Source organism: Felis catus, chromosome E1 (assembly GCF_018350175.1).
Source record: "Felis catus isolate Fca126 chromosome E1, F.catus_Fca126_mat1.0, whole genome shotgun sequence".
In the NCBI taxonomy this organism is placed as follows: Eukaryota; Metazoa; Chordata; class Mammalia; order Carnivora; family Felidae; genus Felis; species Felis catus.
The window spans coordinates 38,598,183-38,607,520 of NC_058381.1; the positions used below are offsets into that span (position 1 = coordinate 38,598,183).

The 9,338-nt window shown below is 56.8% G+C and overlaps 1 protein-coding gene across 2 annotated transcripts; it reads right to left on the reverse strand.

Annotated features, from left to right (window-relative positions):
* Positions 1 to 1,247: 1,247 nt before the first annotated feature.
* NEUROD2 (neuronal differentiation 2) lies at positions 1,248 to 8,848 on the reverse strand. 2 transcript variants are annotated; one of them, XM_045044832.1, is made up of 5 exons: positions 8,722 to 8,848; positions 8,273 to 8,330; positions 7,683 to 7,748; positions 5,233 to 5,572; positions 1,248 to 4,077 (listed from the first exon to the last, which is right to left on the reverse strand). In XM_045044832.1, the coding sequence occupies exon 5, from the start codon at positions 4,070 to 4,072 to the stop codon at positions 2,924 to 2,926; it is 1,149 nt and encodes a 382-aa protein (XP_044900767.1). In that variant the 5' UTR covers positions 4,073 to 4,077; positions 5,233 to 5,572; positions 7,683 to 7,748; positions 8,273 to 8,330; positions 8,722 to 8,848; the 3' UTR covers positions 1,248 to 2,923. The 2 variants fall into 2 exon arrangements, with proteins under 2 accessions (XP_044900767.1, XP_023099860.1); XM_023244092.2 differs by lacking the exons at positions 7,683 to 7,748; positions 8,273 to 8,330; positions 8,722 to 8,848 and adding exons at positions 6,426 to 6,501; positions 6,613 to 6,682.
* Positions 8,849 to 9,338: the final 490 nt, after the last annotated feature.

Genomic DNA, 9,338 nt, shown 5'->3' on the forward strand with positions numbered 1-9,338 from the left:
TGAAGGTCAGACAGTATAATCCGATCTACGCTTTTACATTTAAAGCTTCCTTCAACTAGCTTTTCCTTTCACAATTTTGTCATGGCGCTCTCCTTTTTGGGGGGCCTTGGATCAAATCTTTAAAAGCCTTAGCATCCAGCCCCAACAGTACACCGCCCATTTCAGTTCTAAAACGAGCAACAGTGTTGTTGTTGTTGTTGTTGTTGTTGTTGTTGTTGTTGTTGTTAATTATTTAAGGAAGCAGCATTGGAAACAGTCTCGGTACTCCTAACCGTGTTCAGGCTTTGAGATGTTAGTCTTTGGGACTTAGACCCCTCCCCTTCACATATTCCAGGAGTCCAGTGGGCACCGATGTCTAAGGGAGGGTCCTTTCAGGGAAGTCAGTTCAGAGATACCTGTGCCCCTGAGGCTCAGAGAAAGAGAACTGTGAGGCTGTCTTCTCTGAGATGAGGAAGCAGCTTAGGCAGCACCAACTCCTCTGTGGTGCCCTTTTTTCCACCTCCCTAGGTTGAGGGCTTCCCTCTGTCTGGAGCTGCACCAGGCAGGAAGGAAGTTGTCCAGATGTGGACCAGAAGGGTTCCTGCTGTCCTGTCAGGGGAAACTCATGGTGATGTCAAGCTCCACTGTTCCAAGTGGCCACCTAGGTTCAGACCCTTCATACAGCCTTGGGATGTCCCTGCAACCTCATCAACACCACTGTAAATTTCAATATTCTTGAGGCTAAAAATGGCTGATTCCCCTGAGTCTACTGAAACACAAATTTAAGACTAAAAAGACTTCCTACATTAATATTTCATCCTCATGACCTTATAATTTTTTTATTTAAAAACATCCCTGTCTGGCTCAAATGGTTGTCTCTCTATCTCCCTGCACTTGTTTTTTTGCAACAGTGGGCAGAGGGTTGTAAAATGACTGGCTGTTCCCAACTGGGTCATTTTTCAGTGAAGAAAAGATATTTTGTTCTCAAAGGAGGTGCATGTTTGGGAACTGAAGGAGTGTAAGGAGATTAGTACAATGCTTTGTGCTAGGAGAGTGTGTAAGTCTGTGTAAGGTCCGGGAAGGGCAATGACTGTAGCTGTTTTGGTGCCCAGTGGATGGGTGTGAGGAAGGCTGTAGGGTGGAAATCCCTCCCAGGAATGTCCAGGGTCCCTGTACCTGGCCTCTGCACAGTCACTTGACTCTGTCTCCATCCCCCAGAGCCCCAGCTCAATCCCCCAAATGAAATGAGGCCACTGTGAGAAACCGGGTCCGGCTTTGCATCTCATTTACATAAATATTTATTAATCGTCATTAAACTGAACAGAAACACGCAATGCACTTCGGGTGTCCGACGGGAGTTTCATCTTCGCTACAAGAGGAAGGTAAAATTGCGTGTGAGTATGTGGGTGAGTGTGTGGGTGTGTCGCTTGTGGGTTTGCATTTTTGCGTCGTGTGTTTGGATGCCTGATCTCCTGCCTCCGGTGGGGAGAGGTTCTCCTTTTGCCCCCTTTTCTGGGAAACTTCCAGAAGGAACCCTCAGCCTTCTCCCTGCCCACCTGCTAGCCAGAACCAAGAGGACGCTTCAGACAAAAACCTCCTCTCCAGTCATCGGAAATGGCCGGCGCCTTGCGCCCACCGAGGCACAGTCGGGCAGGGGCGGGGCTGTCCCCAGGTCTTGGTCTCCACCCTCAACCCGGGATGAGGCTTGCCTGTGGGGAGCGGGGGGGGGGGTCGGCGAGGTCTCCTCCCCTCTGCCCCCGGACGCCGGCGCCGGGCCTGCGTGTGCGTGCGGTGTGGTGTGCGTGTGTGTGTCTCTCATGCAAACCCTCCCTCCCCAAACCGACCCCCCCAACAGTTTGCCATTCCATACAAATTTGGAAACAGATTTTTAAAAAACAGCATGACGCACAATGGGGACGGGGCGGGGGAGGGCAGTGGCACTGGGGCCCCAAATCTCCGAGTCACTGATTGTAAGAACCTGGGGAGGGGAGGGGGCGGCGCCGGCCCCCACTTCACCAAAGTGCACAGATCCGCGCTTGGGCGGCGCGGCCCGCGGGCCGGGAGGGGCATCCCGGGGCCGGGCCGGGCCGCTAGGCTCAGTCAGAACCTCCTTGCATAGATATTTGTGTCTTTTTATTATTGGTAGTAGTATTTTTTTGCCTTTTATTGCTTCTAAAAGTTCTTACTGCGTTTTCTCTCCGATCCGGACTCTGCGTTCGGCCTCCGTCGCCTCTTAGCTTTTTTTTTTTTTTTTTTTTTTTTTGTATGTATGTTTGTTTGTTTTTAAAAAAGGAAACGGGGAAAAACGGATTCTAGTTACAAATTGTCTTGGCCTCTCTCTTTCCTCTCAATCCACACTTCCTCCCGCCAAAATTAAAATCACGAAACGCTGAGACGAGGGGTCGGGGAGAGGGTGTTCCAGGTCCAGGCTGGAGCGCCCTGACTTATGCCCTCTTCAAGAAAGAGGGGGCGCCCGGCTCCTTTCTGCCACGGCAGCTCGGTGTCTGTTATAATAATAATGATAATGATAATAATAATAACAACAACAACAGTAGAGGGAAAACAGTATCCCACAGCTCAGCTGCCCCCTTGCCGATGCCTTTGGGCCTGCAGAGGGGAAGGGGAGGGGGAAACCTAAATGTAGAGATTGGGAATGGGGGGTGGTCTCCAGGGAGTGCCCTAAGAGGGGTCCCTGGAGAACTACCCCTGGGAAAGAGGAGGAAACCCCTTGGGGAGAGAGAAGGCGAGTCCCCTGGGGTAATCGAGGCTCCTGGGACGGGCCACCCACTGGTAAGAGGACTGCACTGCCCGGGAGAGGGTCAGTACCGGCGGCCCGCTCCCCGCGCCCGGCGCCAGGATAGGTGGGGGTCCCCTTGCGCTCGGGGGGCTGGGGACAGGGGTGCGGGCAAAGGCAAAAGAAAAAGAAAGGGGCAGGCGCGAGGTCTCAGTTATGGAAAAACGCATTGAGCTCCTCGTACATGGGGCCCCGGTCGTGGTGAAGGTGCATATCGTAAGACAAGAGATTCTCCGAGTGGACGCCCCCGCGCACAGCCGACGAGCCAAAGACCAGCCCGTGGCCCGTGGGCCGCGAGCCGGGCAGCGCCGAGTAGTGCATAGAATAATGGTAGCTTTTCTCGTGGTCGGGCGACGAGTCCTGCTTGAGTGAGAAGTTGCCATTGAGACAGAGCGGGGGGCTGAGCGGGCCCTCGTACTCGGAGCTGTTATAGTCCGGGCTCGCGCCGCCGCCGCCCGCCGCGGCATACAGCGTCTCGTAGGCGGCGCAGTAGCCGTGGGTCCGCAGGGCGTGCGCCGCGCCGCCGCCCAGGCCGCCCGCCGCCTGGCACTGTGCGCCCGCCAGGCGCGAGCACGGGTACGGGTAGGGGTGCATGGCAAATGGGCCACCAGAGCCGTGGAAGCGGCCCGTGCCGTCGGCGCCCTGCTCCGTGAGGAAGTTGCGCGAGTTGAGCTGCAGGCAGCCGGCCACCAGGTTGGTGGTGGGCTGCGATAGACCCTTGCACAGCGTCTGCACGTAGGACACCAGGTCGGGCCGCTTGCCGGAGCGCAGGATCTCCGAGAGCGCCCAGATGTAGTTCTTGGCTAGGCGCAGCGTCTCGATCTTGGACAGCTTCTGGGTCTTGGAGTAGCAGGGCACCACCTTCCGCAGGTTGTCCAGCGCCGCGTTCAGGTCGTGCATGCGGTTGCGCTCCCGCGCGTTCGCCTTCTGCCGCCGCAGCTTGGAGCGCTCCAGGCGCGCCTTGGTCATCTTGCGCTTCTTGGGCCCGCGTTTCTTGGGCCGCTCGCCCTCTGCCTCGTCCAGCCCTTCCTCCTCCTCCTCTTCCTCCTCCTCCTCGCCCCCCAGCTCGCCTTCCTCCTTGACCTCGGCCAGCGCGGCCTCCGGCACCTCGTCTGCACGGAGAGGGACTGGCTTAGAGGCCCGGGCTGGCCCCGGAGCCCCGGGCCCCGGCGGAGGCGGCGGCGGCGGCGGCGCGTCGCCCTTGTCGCTCCTCGGTTCGTCGTCGTCGCCGTCGCCCCAGCTGGCGAACTTGGGCACGTCCGAGAGGAGACCGGGCTCGCTGAACAGGCGGGTCAGCATGGTGCCTGAGGGCGCCCCGCGGGCGGGAAGGGGAAACAGCACTGAGTGAGGGGCACAATGGGGTCACGCCGCCCCCCCCCAACTCGCCTCCACCCCCAAGTCCGGGTGCCCAGGGTGCCCTGGATGCCCACCTCCTCCTCCTGCCCCGCCCAGAGCCGGCCCAGCCCTGCCCCGGCTACCGGCCCGGGATCTCGGCCCAGGCCCTCTCCCCAGCGCTGGGCCCCGGCTCCGCCCCTTGCCTGAATGAGGGGCCGCTGCCCGCACTCGGGGCTTCTCCGGGTCAGGGCAGGGACCGAATCGGGGCGTTAGGAAACAGACATCTTCGCCCGGGGAGGCGGCGCGCTCGCCCTGAACGCCGGTTCTCTCCTGGCGGTGGAGGAAGGCTGGGCGGCCGCGGGTGGGGACAGCTGCCCCGCACGGCGGCTCTGGCGGCCCGGGCCCCTCGACCGGGCTCCCCCACCCCTCCCGCGGCTCTCACCCCCACACGCCCTAATCCAATTTGCAACTTGGCCGCGCGCCGCCCTCGGCCCGGCCCCCACCCCCGCAGCCCCAATTCCAGAGGCGGGAGGATCGTCTCTAGCCGTTGCGTCCCCGGCTCCCGGAGCCGGCTCCGGGAGGCGAGGACCGAGGAACCCGGGCGTGGGGAGGAGACGGAGAGAAGCGAGCCTCGTCCGTCTCCCCTGCGGTCAAGGACCCCTTTACCCCCTTCAAACTGCCTCCCTCCTTCACGACTCTCCAGATCTCGTTGTATTTCGGTACTGATGGTGGGGGGGAATCAAATTTGTTTTCTTTTCTTTTTTCTTTTCTTTTCCTTTTTTTTTTTTTTTTTTTTTTTTTTTGGGTGGTGAAGAAAGGTCGCAGGTTCCTCCGGGACAACCATGCGGGGGGGGGTCCCCATCTCAGCTTCTTCACTCCCCCCCCCACCATGATCTTGCTTTTCTCCCCAAGCCCATCGCAAGCAGAGACGCCTCCCTCCGTAGCCCCTTGAGCTGCAGCCCCTAGGGGAGAGGGAACCCTGGGCGCCTCCGATGCCCACCCTATGAGGGGGCATCGTCCCAGGAAGGGGGGATTTGCGGACCCTCTTGTCGGCCGAAGCAGCCGCCCTCCCCACCCCCCCCGCAGCCGGCGGGTCAGATCTAGCTCCCTTTCGGACAACTTACCTCGGAGAGGAGTCAAGGGGAGAGGGGAGGGGAGGGGGGGGAGGGGGGCAAGAGAGAGAGGGGGGAGAAGAGGAATCTTCTCGCTTATTTCATTGTTCCCCCATCTTCAGGGAGCGGGGGCAGCGGCTCCTCAAGGCGGCGGGCGCCGGCGTCTTCAGAGCGCCATGCGAACCGCGGAGCGAGTGTGGCATCTCTACCAGGCGGGGTACCAGCCTCTATGCCAGGCCATATGGGCTTGGCACGTCACGGGCAGCAGCTATCACATGAGAGACGGTGATTGGCATGCGTCTGCATTGGGGGAGAGCCGGCTCCCCCGGGACCCGCCGCCATCTGTCACTCTCTACTCCAAAAAAAAAAAAAAAAAAAAAAAAAAAAAAAAAAAATTAAATAAATAAAGGAAATAAATAAATATCTCTGCCGCCCTCCCCTCCCCGCCCAACGCAGGGAAAGCAGGGATTGAGAGGGAGGTGGGAGGAGTTGCCCCCCTTGGATATAGAGCCCCCCACATGGGAACAATGGGGTGACAAGGCTGGCAACTGGGGGTTTGTGGTGGCCCCCAATTCTATCTATGCTCTCTCCAGGGTCCTGCTCTGTCCATTTCCTCCCTTGCAGGCCCCCAAAGGTGGGTCAGGGACCAAACCTCAGGTCTGGAGAAGGGACCTCTATGCTTGCCCCCACTCCCTGGGAGGATCCCCTCAGTCACAAAGGGACAGCTGAGGCCCCCTCCCAGGGTGGGCGTGGGGGGCGTCCCTAGCCCAACCCCATAGGTAGATGTTGGCACCATGCCATCCCTCATCCCTGTTTGCCCCTCCCCCACCCACCCTCACGCACACACAACATATGTGGCTGAACGAAATTCAAACCAAGGGAAAGACAGAGAAAAGGAAAGACTTGCCTGGATGTCTGTGCCTCTGCATGGGCGTGTGTGTGTCTGTGGGGACATGTGTGTATATCTGTGGAGTCAGCCTATGGGAGAGATTTCCTTGGGTGTTTGGGGGCATATGTACGTTGGGGTGGGGGTGGAGAAGAGCCTCTAGGATAAGCCTGTGTACCCACCATCAGGAATGAGGGAGAGGGTCTCAGTCTGGATTCCTAAACCAGAAATCTCTCACTCACCCCCTCCCTCATGTCCTCCCCCTGCTAGACAAGCAACCATCCCACCAGTGGCTTTCTCTCCTGGCCTTCTGACTTACTTATTTAAGGGAGGAGGAGGGGGCTGGGCTGGAAAATGCCTGAAGTTCCTAGAGAAGACTCAGCATCCTCCTCCCCCTACAAAAAATACTGAAGTCAACTCCAACAGTCTTGAGAGGGACAAAGGGGAGGTGGGTCAGACAGGTGTCTTGATAAAGAAGGAAATGGCTCTTTTCTCTTACAGCTCACCTTTTAACTCTCTCACTGGGCCAGATACAGATGCCAATGGCATGAGTTGAGGGAGGTAGCTTTAGACACACACAGACAGACGCACACACACAGACGCACACACCTCTGTTCCTCACCCTGTGGTGCAGAAAGTAGAAACACACCCTGACTCAGACAGATACATGTGTGTGAGCAGGTAATCACAACCAGGTGAGAGAGACGCTTGCCCACACCCTGATTCAGCATTTGTGTGTTTCAGACCCACATTTCCTGTCCCTTCCCCTCCTCCAGCTTACGTATGCACAGACAACTTCAATTATACATTAAGCACACACACACTTGGATGTCAAGCATGTTCCAAGCACTGTGGTGGGTGCAATGCTGAGCAAGACAGGGGCTTCGCTCTCCATCTGGGCACATACAGTTTTCTCCCCGGGGAAGCCTCCAGAGAGGACCTTGGGCTGGTAAGACACTGATTGGATGCTTGGTAGAATGAATCAGGTTTTAGACAGAGGTGCATACAGTAGCTAAGGAGGCCTTGGAGAAGGGGGAGGCCGGTGTCTGAGGCTCTCAGAGATAGTTGGCCAGGAGCTAAAAGGAGCCTCAGAACGAATAGCCCCAACTCCTCCTTTTGTCAAGGTCTGTAGAGAGGGACTGTCTTGTCCAGGAACACACGAAGGGAGAGCAGAACCCGACCTAGGATCCAGGGGCTTGACTCCCAGCCAAGTGCTCCTTCCACAACCCTACAGTCTGCCTCAGGAGTCTCCAAGGATGAGAGGTCGATGCTAAGTCTTCCACCATTCTTGCAGGGATCCTAGGTCTGGGAAGGTAAAATCTCACCTATGGCAGATCGTCCAGGGCACTCTGGGCATAGCCAGAGAGACAGAGGCCTATGAGGTGGGGTAGAGACTCAGGAATGCCAGCCAGCCCCTGTCCAAATTTGAGTACAGCCTCAAAGGCTTTCTTGTCCCTTTACTGAGGGTGGGGTCTTCGATCCCGATAGGGGCCCCTTCTCCTCAAGGCCTTGGCCATGTGATATTTGAGTTACATTCCTGTGCTTTGGACTCTGATTTCTGCCCAACCCCACTTACTAGCTTCAAAGAATGCTGAATGTCTTGAGCAAGTTGCATAAGGTCTCTCAGTCTTGATGTCCACATCTGTAAAATGGGGATGATTATGCCATACCTCCTAGAGTTGCTGTTAGTACTCAATGGGGTAATACACAGGGCCAGCAATATAGGAGGCATTCAACAAATGCCATATCTCATTTTTATTAAGGCACTCTGTAAACTGTAACATGCTTTACAATATTAATTTCTTGCACATACCCCCATACACATTCAGAATGCTTTGTCTATATAGGAATTGCGTTTTTGGTGAATTAATGGGTGAATGAATGGATGAGTAAGAGAATGAGTACCTCCTTGGGGGAGAAGGACACCCTCTGCCTTCTCCTTTGGACACTGAGGGATTGGGTTGAGCCACCTAGGGTCTCACAGACCCCTACCAGCTTTGCTTTCTACTCCAGGCGGGAAGCAATACCTTGCTCAGGATAAAGGAGCCCTTGGGAAGTCTTTCCATCCCTCCCAGCCTCCTGTTGAGAATGACCTTGGCTCTCTAGGTCTGAGAAGCCCCTCTTAACCCCCCACAGAAGGAGACCTGGGGGTGGGGGTGGGTATACCTGAGGGCATGGGGAACTTCATCCCTCTTGGTCTGTTTCCTGCCCCTGTCTTTTCTTCCTTCAGAAAAATGGAACAAGTTTTTCTCACTCGACACGTTTCAACTTTTTTTTAGAAGATACAATAAAAAACAGGGGAAAATTGGAACAGAGGGAGGTGTGGGATGGGCCGGCCTCAGACATAGGCTTGGAAGAGGTACAACACACACGTGTCCACATCCACACGAACAAGCACGAACATACAGAGACATACATGCTCCTCTCTGTTCACCCAGAGATGCGGAGATGCAGTGACGGAGAGACAGAAAGAGCCAGAAATGGAAGGAAGGAGACGGAAGGAGAAGGACACCCAGAGATGCCATCTGTTCCTCCCCCTGGCATTGGGGGAAGGGAGTTGGTGAGGGGCCTAGTCCCCTCTGGGTCTCTGAGAGGAAAAGGGGAATGGTGGGTACCTCAGCCAGGCCTGGAAGACTCCCATTTCTGCTGCCCACCCCCATGGAGGGAGCTGGGAGCTGAGGGTCTGAGGTTCCCATGGAGACATAGCCCCATCCCAAGGGAGGCCACAGTCTGGGCACCTAAAATGGCTGCCTCGGAGGGGTGGCGGCCATTTTGTGCAGGCTCAGGTCCTGATGGGGGGGGCGGGGGGAGACAGGCAGAGACAGAGGGAGGGGACAGGTCATTCCTGAGCAGTCTAGGGGAATCTTGCTCAGGGGACAGGATGAACGTTCTGTAAAACTGCTCTCGTTACACCCCGGGCTCCACCAAAGTACAGACATACATAGAAATCTGTAAAAACTCCACTCCATGCTGACACCCGGAAGGACACCTAGCCAGCCGCCACCACCACCACCATGCCCCAAATAAGATCGGCGGGGGCAAGTGTGCTGGAGAAGGAGACTCGATTTCCCACCAAAGTGCCAAGCCGTGGGGAGCAGGTGGATTAGAACCCAGGTGTCCGTTCTGTGGCGGAAGCCATCTAAGGCCACGGTCCTGGGGCCTCCCCCCGCTGAGGGGGGCGGGCAGGTGAAGAATGAGGGTAGGAGCACAGTGAGGAGGGGGCGGCCTGTTC

What these genes read in the sequence shown, in the direction of transcription:
- NEUROD2 (XM_045044832.1), bottom strand. Translation starts at nt 4,072, where the DNA reads ATGCTGACCCGCCTGTTCAGCGAGCCCGGTCTCCTCTCGGACGTGCCC.